Here is a 14,425-nt window from a genome sequence, read left to right as displayed (position 1 = left end):
CCAAACTGAATTCAAAAGACTGTTTTGATTAGAAATAAATTACTCTATTTACATAATTCTCCAGGACAATACATTCCCCACATACAGGCTTTTATTAAGCTTCTCATGTGTAACTGAGCATATACACTACATCTGACATGCTAACAAAGTTGTCAGGAGCCAGTACTTTTTTTTCCTCCAGACATTTGTGGCATTCATGGACTTCACACAAACGTTTCAAGATCTGTTTCCAGTTCTAAGCACAGTGATAAAACATTTGCCAAAAAGTTGTAATCTCACAGACACCATGTGCCAGAAACATACAAGGATTTTCAAGAGTACACACAGCGGAAAAAGCAACAGGTAGGAGAGCAGATCTTTTAAGATGTCTATACTGCAATATGACATGGTGCACCTCTCAGAATGGATTTCTGTGTCCTTAAATAGGAGTAGGGGCACAAGTGGTACAGGCTTTTAATATTAAAAAAAAAAAAAGAGACTTATGTAGCAGAGCTACATTTCAATGCTCAGTCTTTACACAGAAAAACTTAGCATTTGAGAGCTATTGTCTTGATGCCCAAAAAAGAAAAACTGAAAAAAAAAAAAAAAAACCCAACCTCATGGTCCGGCTCATGCCTACATTCCATGCTTTGTTAGTGTAAATGTGACACCATTATGTGTAGTTTAAGATTAATCTATTCACAGCTGATCAAAAGTTTCAGACAAGTGTATCTTTACACGTTAAGATCATGTACAGAACATGAGATTGGAAGGCTTACTGTAGCTGAACCAAACCAAAACTATTAGGCATCTTGCTTCCATTTACAATGGTCGAAAGTGTCCTAGTTGGATGGTCCACAGAGAAACCAGTAACTTTCAAGTGTTATGTATTACCCTATCCACATCTGTTGTACAAGGAACAAGCTCTTAATACAGTACATTCCTACACATCTGTAATCCTGCTGTGAATAACTTAAGTAAAGCATGTTGAAGCAGCAGCCCTTTCTTTAGCTGGGAGTGATCTTCCTAGTTTGATGTCCCATGTAGGCAACACTTAACTGAAATAATCACAAGGGAGTGAAGTAACAAGCTTCAGTTTGGCAGTAGATTTATAATGATTAAGCTGAACAGTAGTTACAGACTGAAAAGAAGTTATGTATCCACAGTATATGTACAATATAATTAACTTCTCCAAAGAGTTTTTTCAATGTTATATTTTAAAGGTTGCCTTCAAATTAGGGATAAGTCCTTTAAATGCTTGAAAGGCATAAAAATTCCCCTTCCCACAGAAAAACCCAAACAATGTATTTTAGTTTCAAAAATATTTTGAACCCACAAACAAGCTTGGTATCAATTAATCTGGTAAAATAGCTATGTGCTAAATAAAAGCACATCTGGTGGAAAGAGCGCAAAGAATGTTACAAGTGTGCTTAGTTTTGCTTGCAGCATCTGGCAGTGGGTAGCAAGACAGAGGCAGGAATCTCAGTGGGTCTCCTCCTGTGTCTGTTCTGCAATGGTTTCTGTGGCACTAGCGTTGGCGGCAGAGTTCAGAACTTCTCCAAAGTCTCCCCCAGCGGGTTTGCTTCCTCCAACTTTAGACTAGAACACAGAGAGCGTCTCAACAGAAAACTGCAGTTATTTGGCACCTCAAGCAGGGCTAACTATATAAAAACAGCATCTCTGCATCAAAAAGTTTAATAAGCGTTTCCAGTAAAGCAGCTTTTCCAGGACTGGGCTACCTCCACAGTAACGCAAAAGGTAAGTCTCAAGTATCAGGTGGAGAAAAATCAGTAGAAGCAGCTTAACGTAACAACCTCCCTTTGGCCTCAAGATACACAAAACATGAGGCAGTCCTAATTGTAATGAGCCTGAAGGTTGGCACATATACTCAGTTAAAAGTGGATACAGGTATGCAGTCTTTCAAGCCATTTAAGCTTTGAAAGATTCAGAATTAAAACTAACTCTTTTATTGCTCCCTGAACAATTTTCAGGCTCAACAAGGCATCTTCAGTTCTGTAGTGGAGTGTATCAACTACTCTACTTCTTTCAGTAATGTGTTTGTCTTTTTGCTTCTCAGTACAGGACCTACTCCACGGGCCAGCATGAATGTTAGGGACATTTAGTCCTCTAGAGGACTGTTAGTTCCCCATGCTATTGCGTCCATGCTTCTCATCCAACCAAGTGTTTCCATGAGACAGGACAATCAAATCCGGTTCCTATTATAAATATTGGCAATTTTTAAGGTGCATTTTTAACAGGAGAAGCCATTAATGTTTTTTTCTGGCACTTAGGGCCTTTGGGTTTGAAATTTACTCACAGATGCAAACACCTTAAGTATTTATGTCAGAAATATAAGACAAACCTCCCAGGCTATATTCCTGTATGGAATAGTAATCCTTAGGCAGGCTTGGAAATAAAAGCCTAGACCATTCTGGTCAGGGGGCTGACCTGCTGGAAAGCCGCTCTGCGAAGAAGGACCTAGGAGTCCTGCTGGACAGGGGGCTGACCATTAGCCAGCAATGTGCCCTTGCAGCCAAGAAGGCCAATGGTATCCTAGGGTGCATTAGGCAGAGTGTTGCCAGCAGGTCGAGGGAGGTGATCCTCCCCCTCTCCTCAGCCCTGGTGAGGCCTCACCTGGAGTACTGTGTCCAATTCTGGGCTCCCCAGTACAAGAGAGACATGGAGCTACTGGAATGAGTCCAGCAAAGGGCTACAAAGATGATGAAGGGACTGGAGTTTCTGTCACATAAGGAAAGGCTGAGGGAGCTGGGACTGTTCAGCCTGGAGAAGAGAAGACTCAGGGGGAGATCTGATCAACGTGTATAAGTAACTGAAGGGAGTCGGACTCTTTTCAGTGGTACCCAGCGATAGGACGAGAGGCAACGGGCACTAACTGAAACACAGGCAGTTCCGTCTGAACCTCAGGAAAAACTTCTTCACTGTGAAGGTGACTGAGCACTGGAACAGGTTGCCCAGAGAGGCTGTGGAATCTCCTTTCCTGGAGATATTCAAAACCCGCCTGGACACAATCCTGGGCAATGTGCTCTCAGTGACCCTGCTTGAGCAGGGAGGTTGGACTAGATGATCTCCAGGGGTCCCTTCCAACCTCAACCATTCTGTGATTCTGCAGTTCTGTGATATAATACTAGGTATGTTATATTAGCCATTTGTGCAGGTTAGATAGCTATTAGTCCTTTCGATTAAGGGCATCCTCCTACAAGAGGCTCAGGATGCCTATTTAACGTTCTCAAATCATTAGACAGAGAAGCCATTTCCACAGTACTTAAAAATAAGTCATCTAAGCACTTTCAACAGTTTACCAGTGACTAAAAAGCCAGCTACCCAGACTCCACTTAAGTGTTTTCTTCACATATACAGATCCACAATCGTTCAGACATTTTAGTAATGCTTACCTTTAAGTTTTCAACTTTTTCCTCAAAAGATTTGAAAGTTGAAGAATTTCTAGGGAGAAAAAAGAACACACTCAAAATTAAAACCACCTCTAGTTAGTCTATAAATAACAGAAGACAAGGAAACAGTTGCTTTTTTGAATGTCAACATGCATTTTGTTTCAGCTTTTTTCTTTGTTTATATGGGTATAACACAAAAATAATTTAGATGCAAATCTTCAAGAGTACTACAAAACTGAACTTCAGATATACTAAAGTTGCAGTTCATTTTTGTCTTTGAGTCAAGCTACTCAGAAAAAATAGAAATCAGCACCGTAAATGAGCTTTGCCAGTCTCAGTGGTAAGATCTTTCATCAAAACACAGAAAGGAGAACTAGCGAGCATTTTAAGTTTAACTTATTTTTCCCATCAATTTCACAGGCTTCTCGATTACAGGATTTGTTTCAGAAAAGCTCAGTCATCACTTCTGGTTAGCCTAGTATATTGCTAAAGAAAGCTTGTTATGGTAGAGGTTTTTTGCTTGTTACAGGTAAGCTAGTTTAATTTAATGAGCTAGGCGTTCAGTTAACAAACCATGGTTCACATTGGCATTTTCTGCTAACGTGTTGAATTAAAGGGAGACTCCCCCTTGCTTTGTAAGGGCTGGAGACAGCTGTGATCACAGACAGTAATTACTGCATGTGAAGAGCAGGATAGCTCAGAATTTACCATGCTGAGGGGCCAGTGCATTACTATTAGGGTCAGAAGAGTTGCTCTATGCTCCTGCTAGCTCTCAGTGCTATTTGCAAATTTGTGCAATAGCTTGTGCACCTTAGCTGTTATGCAGAATGGAGAATGCTTGCCTTCAGCAGACCAGGAACTAAGGATTCATAGGCAGGCTCCAAAAAGTATTACTGTGTAATATGAAAGAAAGGATGCGTTTTTGAAAAAGGTCTTAAGCTTCCCCTGCCTTTCCCTTGCTTAGCATTTGTGTAGATCACCCACAATTAGCAGCACTCTCATTTGAGAAAATACACAGTAACAGTAATCAGCACATTCATCAAACCCAGACTCTCAGGGGACTGAGGGACACAGAGCCAAGCAAGAGCAGAGAAGAGGCGAGCACTCAAAGTCAGCAAGAGACTTTCTGTGAAAACACAGTATTTCCTACTCACTTTCATAGACAGTTCTAAAATAGATGCTAAGCTGCTGTCTTCAAAACTTAGAATCATTTAGCGGTGCTACATTTCTAATGGGCAGGGAAAAGTTGTTTCAATTCTTAGAACAGCAAAAAAAGTACACTTCATTGCAGTCTAGATATGCAATAACCATTAACATTAAGCAGAACAATTTTTATCCTATACTTTAGTACTGGTAATTCATTACAAAAAAAATTTTTTTTTATTATTAATCTGTATTAGTTTATTACATTTCAATTTGATTGGATTCCACACGTGAAAATAAATATACCCAACATGAATTATACATACATTACCTCATAATAGGCATGCTAATTGAATGTTGTATGGAGCGTATACTAAATGCCAGCATTAAGAAAAAAGAAAGCAAGAGATTAGTTTAAATGATTGGCTGAGAAGAAATTTGCTTAGAAAGGTGGTTCTAGATACTATCTTCTAGTAAATAGCAAAATAGTCTTGTGCAGCAACTCCTTGGTTTTGTCTTTTTTTAAATTGCTTGGCCATGCACACCCACGTACAACAAAGCAAAAGCTGTAACAACTTCCTGCCCCCCCCCTTAAAGTGCCATGCTTATTAGTAAGTACATATCCTGCATACCTGCAATAACCTACTTAAGTTTTTCAAGCAATGAGAAACGTCCTTCCTTTCTAAGTTTTGACAGTATCAAGCAGAAAGTGAATACTGAAGCATCTTATCAACTAATCTGCCCACTGAAAGAATTATTCCTACATTCAGAAGGCTTCTAGTCCCAATCCAGTATAAAGTTTCCATATTCATCTATGCAGATTATCTAGAGAGAGCAGCCATATTAACACATATTCAAAATCTGGTTAAGCGGGCGGGGACCTGAGGGGGAAGAGATCATTTGTTTTATCAGACTGTCCTAGTCTCAATCCTGTTCTGAAATTTTTGGAGGATTTCTGTAACCTGCCAACATTGCTTGATGCTTACTGTTTGTTTAGTTTCAACACGTATCTGCTCCTACAAATTGAGTGGATATAGATTAAGCAGCTCCCAGATAGCTTCAAGACTACCCAAAATCTAATTTAGTTCCATATTCTGGAAAATCCTTATTTACTCTTGATATGAATTATTCTAATATGTTATATGTTTCTCATCAAATACCACAGGAGCAAGTTAGAAAAACTGGTAACAGTTTTTCATAACTATGTTTGAATTACCTAATTTTGACTGGGCTTTATAACATCTTTCAAGAGAACTCTCTCCCAGCAATTGCTGGGGGCTGAGGAGGGGAAAAAATCTTACCTGTGTTGCACCTCCAAAACTTAAATTAGTATCGCAACACAATGGAAGATATGTTCATGCAAGCAAGAAAGGCTCCATGCACGTGGAGCATTGCATCTGAAATTTTAAGATATTCTTTCAACAGGCTCATCAGTAGAATGCAGGAATGAAAAACATCGACACATGTAAACAAGTTCCCTTATGGTTGGGTAGCTGAATGCACAACTTAGATTGTTTTATGGGTATGATATGCTGGAAATCAGATACTTGAGGGCCAAACACTATCCTGCCACATGTCAGTAATACCTAGCCATGTTTCACCCCTTTCCCCTCACCCCATTCCTGCTGCTTTTCATCTTTCCTGATCATCTGGCCTCCATGAATTTTTCCAGAGCATGCAGAGGACGACTGCCTTCAGGACTGTCATTTATATTCCCTGTTCTGTGCTGTGGACTACTAGAAATCCTGATTTTGCTTTGTGCCAAGTTTTAGTACAGAACTAGGCTGATACGGCATAATTCTCTTTGTCCAGCCATGGTCAGCCACTGTCCCTTACCCTGCAAGAAGGGCTGTTAATGTTTGAGACTGAAGAGGGTGAAGGATACCTGTTTTGCCCTCTGTATTACAATCTGCAAGCCTGCTCACACAGAAAAGCAGCTACCGTATACTGCAGATCTTGTTCAAATAGTTGTCTAAAGAAATTGAATTCAATCCCATAGAGACCATTTAACGGAAAAGCTATTTGTATATTTGTGAAGCGCTTACTTGCTGTTGTACAACTTACGTATACTCAGAACCTGTTTTGTAAAGCTGCACCACAAGAGAATATAGTTTTAGTACTGAGAGATTTGGTTTGCAAGGGAACCATACCAGAGCAAGCGCACTGCAGCTGATCCCCCCCTCAAATCAAATCACCTGTTCTGAAGCAGTACAAAGAAGTAAAATCAAGTTTTATAAAACTTTACAAAGAAGAGAACTCTATTTTAATTTTCTTGAATTATGGAATGCCACATTAAGGCACTCACTCAAGTAGGCCATGATGCTGGGCAGTGTGAAGACGGTTTTACAACAATCAGAAGAAAATCCCTATCTTAAAATAAATAATAAAAAAAAAGAGCCACAGTAAGTCGCTCTCCGGCTTTGTATGTATTTATTGTTGCATTAAAAGTTTTGTAATGCATTATATGCAAGTGTTTTACAGTTGCTTCCCTTTGACTCATGTTTTGAAACTGGAGAGTAAAACATGCCAGAGTCCCTGCCCAGTAAGCAGAGGCTTAAAAACTCATAAGCATTAGTTAGTTGGTTTTGTTAGTTAATAGTTAGGTTTCCAGTTGACAAATGATGATATTTAGGAAGCGGTGATCATATCCGGTTTCCAAAGCAAGCATAGAAAGTTATTCAAGTTATTCTACAATCTCAGAACAGGGCGAGGATGAAGGTTTCAGCTGGGTAACTCCTCCTGCGCTGCATTCACACTGTGTGCAAAGTCGTAATGACTGCTCAGATGTTTGCCGAGAGCTGCATCTTGGTACTTCTGCTTCTCACATTGCCTACAAGATGGCTAGCTAATCAAAGTTCAAGACGGTCATACAAAGGAGAATAAAGGTATTAAGAGAAACCTAGTAAGGGACAGAGTTAATTTTCAGCGTAACAAAAAGAACGCAGAGGAAGCATGCAGCAAAAGAAAGCAATAACGCTCTGACTTTGCACTACAAGTCCTCTCTCTTCTTCTCTATTTGATTCCTTTTCCTGTTCCCAGATCCACTAGTGGTCTTATTCCCTTTTACAACTCCCTCCAAAACCACTTCACAGGGCATGAAGACCTGCATATGATATTTGCTGCATGGAATATTTGAAAATAGTCCAACACAGAAGAAATTCCGTTACAGCTGAAGAGTCTCTAAGCTAGGACAGTAAGGCCACTTGAAAGTTTAGTGAGAATATTCAGTATTTTTTAAGTAAGTACTGGGCTCATCGGCTCTTAGTTTCCTGTGCAGGCTTAATAGGAGACATCAGTTTACTGATTACATAATTCAGGGACCTGAGATCACTGGTCAGAAGTTTCTGCCTCCCACTCAAGTGCAAGTAAGGTCCAGAACAGTACTAATTCTCTGCAGCCTTCCCCTAAAAAAATAAATAAATAAAAACACCGACACTGCTCCTGAATTTATAGCCATACCTAGAATTTGCACTGCCATCGTTCTCCCCAAGAAGCACACCTACAACACAACTCCTCTGGCCCCGTGCTCCTTATGCTCCCTTCTACTCAGTGGCTGAGCTTCTGGTGGAGAGCAGTTAACACCAGCCTAGCCACTAACTTGGGGTAGGCAGGATACTCTTGTTGGATGCGGAGATATTGAATTCTTGAGACCAGAAGAGAGCTTTGAGTCCACGCTCGTTTGCTAGAATAATCTATTACTAGTGGGGGAAACACCATAGCCTTAAGGAAGAAAGGTGCTCCTGCTAAGGGAGCAGTTGTTCTCTGCATCCTAAAGGAACAGAGACATCTTCTGGTCTCCCTCTGTCATGCTGATGACAAAGGGGAGGTCATTTTAGACAGGCTACTATTCCTGTACTTGAGCAAACTGTGCTCACTTCGCAGAATTTCTGCTCAGCACAGAGCCAGAATTCTGATACCATCCTATGCTGCCCAGACTCTGCCTACAGGACTAAAGCTCTTAGCTGATGTTCTAGGAGCCCAGTACCGACATCCTTAAACACTTTACTGCTGCCTTTAGCTACTTACTGGGGGGATACAAGGAAGATGCAGCCAGACTCTTCTCAGAGGTGCACAAAGATAGGACGGGAGGCAATGAATAGGAGTTGCTACCCAGGAAATTTCAATTAAATAAGAAAAAAAGTCACAGGAGGATTGTCCGACATTTGAATAGGTCACCCAGATAGATTACAGAATCTCCATAGTTGGAGAGACTCATAACTTAAATGGACAAGGTCCTGAACAACCTGATCTAGTTAGACCTCTGAGTAGGAGGCTGAACTGGATGACCTCCAGAGGATCATTCTGACCTTAGCTATTTTATGATTCTGTCATCTTTCATTCTGCTTAACTCTGAGCAAGCAGCTAGAGGAAAGCCAACTTCAGACAGTTTCACATTGGCCACGCAGAATGGGATGACATCAAGTTACAGTGATAGGACAGAGATAGGAGAAGGTATTAGAAATGGAGCACTCCATATTAAATGCAGCTCTTCTGATGCCTGTTGACCCCCATGGCAACATTAAGAGTAATTTGGGTACTTTTTGCAAAGTCGGTCTGAATTCAGATTGTACTTCCTTTATTCACGCTCCCTTTATACACACATGCATTTGTTAGGCATATTATCCTTTAAGCGCAAGTCATTGCTCCTTTACAGCCATCAACTTTCAACTTGCAGCATTAATACCATAAGCTCCGACTTACATGCCGTCACAGTTAACTACTGAAATCTTTACACTGAATATTTGCTTAAAGTAAGTAGATAAAAGGCCAGGGCTGCCAAGGTAACTGAACTATTCAGTATCTGGAGGTGCTAAAGTCATCGTTCAAAGATAAGGACAATTTCACGGGACAAACTACGAACAGAAAATGCATAAACTATTTTGCATGTAGACTCTATTAATTTAGATCAGAGCCACAGTGCTAAACAACTGCTGTAATAGACACCAAGAGGGGAAGTTGCTATTCTATCAAGGCACAAACACTGTACAGACAAAGAAAAGAAGGAATTCTGCATGCCATTGACCTCAAAACTGTGTCCTGTCTCTACCATTTTAACAGCTTCCTTTCTTATGAGAGAGAAAGGCAGAGGGAAGGGGGGAAGGAAAAAAAAAAGAAAAAAACATACAAAGAGAGCGAGCATGCGTGAGCAAGAAACAGAACGAAAGCACGCATGCGCGGGCGAGCAAAACAGAGAGAGCAGGAGTGCACGTCACTGATTATGTATTCTTAAGACTTCATGTTCTGGGATACTTACTAAGTGAACATGAAGAAATATCTTCCCTGACATTAAAAGAGCTACAGTTTTACATTTCCCAATGCTGGAGAAGTTACTTTTACAGACAAAAGTCATATTAAGATTTTAATGGAGACAGTCTGACTACATGCTTTGTTTTAATAACAGTTCTTGTGCCCACCTTACCTAAAGGAATGTGAAAATGCTTGCAGTCTGCACAATGCCAGAGTAAGCATTAAAGAGAGAAAGGAAGTTCTGATAAATCTAAAGCAAAGTATTTAACTGTGTAGCTACACCTCAAAGTGTTTTCTCATTAGACTGAGAAAAGCAAAAAAGAGGTTAATGGCAGCACTTTCAAACAGAGGGCTGATTTTACTACATTCTTTTCCAATACAATATTCCCTTATCACGTATGATTTTTATTTGTCCAATAATTGAAAAATATAAATTTGATCCACTCTTCATGCTAAGTTGTAACCAGAGATGAGCGGTTTTATACGTTCCAAAAGTAAGACTTATATAATCAAGTAAAAAAATGTAAATTAAGCATATGAATGAATTGCACTCAGGAAGACTTTTCATGAAGCTCATAACACATACAGTGTTAAAAATGTCCACCAAACTTGCCTACTTTGCATGAAGGGCTGCGTCATTTGACACAGAAGGTCAAACTAATTTTTGTATGCTAATACTTAAGAACTAACAAGCGTCAATATTCTATTAAAAAGGTAATAAAATCAAGCCATTTCTATGAGGTAGAACAGTTTAAAAAGAAACAAACATGACTTAAGGAATCCAAACACACTATACAGGACACACTAAAAAAAAAAAGTCTAAAAATGTTCAAAGTTTAAGTGTAGCATTCCAAAGACTGAGAAAGCCAGAGAAGAGAAATGATGCTGCTATATACAAGTACAGGCAAAGACATTGCCACCTGCAATGCTACCACAAGACCAAGCAGAGTAGCCCTGGAGGAAATAGCACACGTTGTTTCTCTTGCACGTGGTAAAATACACACCACTCAGCGCTTCTGCGTGAGTGAGGAGGCACAAGCACGTTTTGCAGCAAGTCATTCAGCACTCCTAAAACAGATGCTGAGGCTTCCTGATAGATTAACTTGTAAAAAGCTAGGTACGTTAACAGCATGGGCTTATTTCAGTGATTAGCTATTTAAAAATCAAAAACGCAACTACTTGGGAAAAGCTAAAGAAACCTACCTCACATCTTCAAACTTCTTGGTTATGACTGAACCAACGGACGAAAAGGCAGCAGAGGCCTTCTGACCAGCCTGAGACAGGGTTTCTGATGTTTTCTTGTATCTGTGTTCAAACAAAATTAAGTTTATACTTATCTTAGTAGAACACATAAGGAACCTTTTAGTATACTTAAATTTGTATCAAACCCAGAGATACACTTCAAATTTGATGGGGACTGAACAAGCTACAAAAGAGATTAGATTCAATCCTTGCAGTCCCTTTCGGCTACAGCATCTCTGCCACCTCAAATTTCAGATCAAATTCACTGACATTCAAGTACCACTCCACCCCCAAAGCAACTGTAAGCAAAAATGCTCTAATGTCACTGGTAGTTTATTTACCTGCAAATCATTGGTGCCTGCAACCCCTGCTATTGTAGGACTTTTTAAAATTATAAATAAATAGAAACACCTTAGCTATACACACACAGGAAAAAAGAGCAGAGGTTTATGTTTTTGTGTCAAATATCTGAAATCTTATACAGAACAGTTTGGTCAATAAACTTTGCCGTAACAGTTTTCCTAGTAAGAGGTACATCTTCTTTCAGTCTTTAAAAGTCATTAATTGCAGTAAGAGGCAGTTCAGTCCTGTCTTTAAGTTAACGGTTTTATTTGGCAAGAATATTAACTACAACTTCATGTTCTTCCTACATGAGCTGAGTTTACCACAATTTTTCAGTTTGGAAGAGAAGGGATTGTTGGATTTAGGACACTCTGAGCACTACTTCATTAGTACTTTGTTCTGGCAGGCAAGAAGTGTATTAGACTCTCCTGTATTATAGTAGCTCATTCTTATTTTGCACGAGATGACATGGTTAATAGTAGTCTTCTTGGAAGAAGGCTACAATGATTTTTCCAAGTAAGTTTGAGCGGAGCTTAACTTTGTATCACCTATTGTCATCTAGTTCCACAAGAACAGCAGGTTTAGACGTGACACAAGAACTACACAGCTTTCACCTCAACAGCTGAGACAGACCATCATGAACTGGTACATACGCTGTCGTTGATGTGACATCTTGCCAGCCTTTGGTGATGTTCTGCTTTAGTTCCTGCAGTGAGTTAATTCCCAGCTTCCTCTTGATTTCTGCTAGATGCTTCTCTTTGGCAGCTAGCACTTGTGAGAGTGTCTGGATTTCCTCTTCTACCTGTGGCAGCAGAGTTGATGATAGAAGCGTGATCTAAGCAGCCATTTAACTATGTATTTATGAAAAGCATCTACTAAGCATCAGTCACGGAGAAGCTGACATGTTTCTAACGTTTCTTCAGTTACTTCAAAATTCCGAAAGGGAAATCCAATGTCCTCTACAACAAAAGCCAGGCAGTCAGAAAGAAATACACTTGCAGCTATTCCTGTTATTGGAATATGCAAAAGGAAATTGGTAGCTCTAAAAGACAGGACAGTTAGAGACAAAAGTAGTTGTCTAGACCAGACAGGGTAGTTACTTTTTGATAGCATTAACCAATGTGAAGTTCAAAGATCAGTCACACCTGAGACCATCCTCAAGCCTATATTTTTCTTTCAGGTCAGAAGAGATACAGAGTTAAAACAGTACCAGGAAGCTCAGAGCATATCTCTTCCATGCACAAGTTTTGTCTCCTTGCTCAAACAGAAAGGTTCTTTTGTGGCTTATCCCAGAAACTTTAGGCTGGATCCACCCACGGCAACGCCTTCCCTAGCCTTACAGTGCCGTTTTGTGGCCCGTGTAGATGTGATAGAGGCACTAAGGCCACATGTATGAAGGCAAAGGGCACCAACCCTACTTCCTCATCCAGACTGGACCACCATTTTTAGGATGGCAGGCTGACCATTCATTTAAACTCATTTGTGGGAAAAACAGTATCTTCAATGCACCTTTATTTTTGATGCCCCAGTTTGAAGTCCAGCGCGATGTACCTTAGCAGGATCAGACTTCCCCTGTCATCTTCAACTGATGAGTTTGGCATGAAATAATCCTCAGGACTAAAACCAACACTGCATTAAATAGCTATGCTGGTATTTCACAGCTAACCTTGAAACACCAATCTTAGACACAAGTTCTGTCTTGTATATCCTTTAGGGTCCTAAATTCTCACAGAGCTACAAAGGAAAAAAGCCTGGCCACTCAAAGCAGCTCGAGTTCATCAACTTTTGAAACGCATGTACCAGGTTTGATCATTTGGCTCTTCTTTTAAGAGCAAGTTAAAGCAGCATTCTTCAAAGTTAAAAATTTTTTTGCTACTATGAATTATGGATAAGAATAGTTACATGGTTAACCGTTAGCAAGGCAGCACACATATATTATTGCAGAGTGCCCTTCATGCCAATAACAGGTTCAGTCACTCCACACCAGTTGAGAAAATACTTGGTTTCAGCTTCTAGCCTCCTGCTCTTTGACAGCTTATTTACCCCCTTCTCACGTGAGAGAAAAAAGGGTTAGACGTGTACATGTTTTGGTTCGAGTTCTGTGCGCTAAGTACTTCTCTAGCTTCAGTTCCCGTAGGGAGAACTGGACGTTCTCTTCTGGACACCTTCCATTTCCCTCCCCACTACACGGGAGTGCTGTACCGAGCTTTAGACACTCTCCGAACGAATATGCAAAGCATGAACTCTGTGTTCAGTCATTTCAGTAACAGCATTACCCCAGATTTTCCTTCTCAAGGCCTATTTGAAAACTATTTGCAAGAGAGTAGCAGATTTACCTTAGCAAGTTCTTTCCTTAGTTCGTCCTGTTCTTCTTCTGACAGCGTTTCCGACATACTAACTGTAGCAGCAGCATCCTCCCCAACCTCAGGTATAGAGTCAGTTTGCAGCAGTCCTTGAGGTAAATAAACCATTAAAGATCACGTCATCATGTGTTTGCCAAACAGACACCAGCTAGATGTTAACATAGATCCTGTTTGTTCCAGTGCACAAGTGAAACAGGTAGGAGGACACCGAAGTCATGGTCCCCAAGCACTTCGGTGCGCAGGAAACCAGAAGGCCTTCCAGACTTTCTTCTAGCGAGTTGCTTTAAAGCTCAGTGTGATCTCAACTTTGACTAAAGAAGGGAACTGGAAACAAACATGCTGAGAACAACGTGGTCCACTGCCTTGGTAGAAACCAGGGTTATGGAGCACCATCTCTCAACCAGTGGTTCACAGGCAATTTCTGCACTTACTGCTCTATCTCACTCACGCAGCGTGAAACTCTGGCAGCGTCAGGGGCACTCCAGATCAGCACAGAAGGCTCCCTCCTTCACTGCTCTTCGGGTCAGAGAAAAATGCCTGTACTCAACGTACTACTAGCCGAGAAAGGGGTTACGCTGCAAGCATAAACGCACCCACATGTCCTGGCTCAACCTCTGCGTCCCCTGTAACTGGGACCATTGCAACTAGCAAAGCGCAGGTGCTGCCGAGCTAGAGGTAAGCCGCCGCCTTCCTCCTCGA

The 14,425-nt window shown here is 40.6% G+C and overlaps 1 protein-coding gene across 10 annotated transcripts in view; it reads right to left on the bottom strand.

Annotated features, from left to right (window-relative positions):
• The window catches only part of TPD52 (tumor protein D52), a 129,564-nt gene that overhangs the window by 86,874 nt on the left and 28,265 nt on the right, over positions 1-14,425 (bottom strand). For 4 of the 10 annotated variants that reach the window (XM_068932454.1, XM_068932456.1, XM_068932451.1 and 1 more), the window contains exons 2-7: positions 13,700-13,815; positions 12,017-12,165; positions 10,983-11,084; positions 9,952-9,978; positions 4,864-4,905; positions 3,393-3,441 (exon numbers count right to left, since the gene is read on the bottom strand). In XM_068932454.1, coding sequence (XP_068788555.1) covers positions 3,393-3,441; positions 4,864-4,905; positions 9,952-9,978; positions 10,983-11,084; positions 12,017-12,165; positions 13,700-13,815 — 485 coding nt within the window. Of the gene's footprint in view, positions 1-73; positions 1,579-3,392; positions 3,442-4,863; positions 4,906-9,951; positions 9,979-10,982; positions 11,085-12,016; positions 12,166-13,699; positions 13,816-14,425 lie in introns of those variants that run through there. The other 6 variants (XM_068932457.1, XM_068932459.1, XM_068932461.1 and 3 more) reach the window with 3 other exon arrangements.

The sequence above is a fragment of the Struthio camelus genome, chromosome 2 (genome assembly GCF_040807025.1).
Source record: "Struthio camelus isolate bStrCam1 chromosome 2, bStrCam1.hap1, whole genome shotgun sequence".
NCBI lineage: Eukaryota > Metazoa > Chordata > Aves > Struthioniformes > Struthionidae > Struthio > Struthio camelus.
Note: the sequence above shows the minus strand (reverse complement) of the source record. Positions and strands in the feature narration are given on the sequence as shown.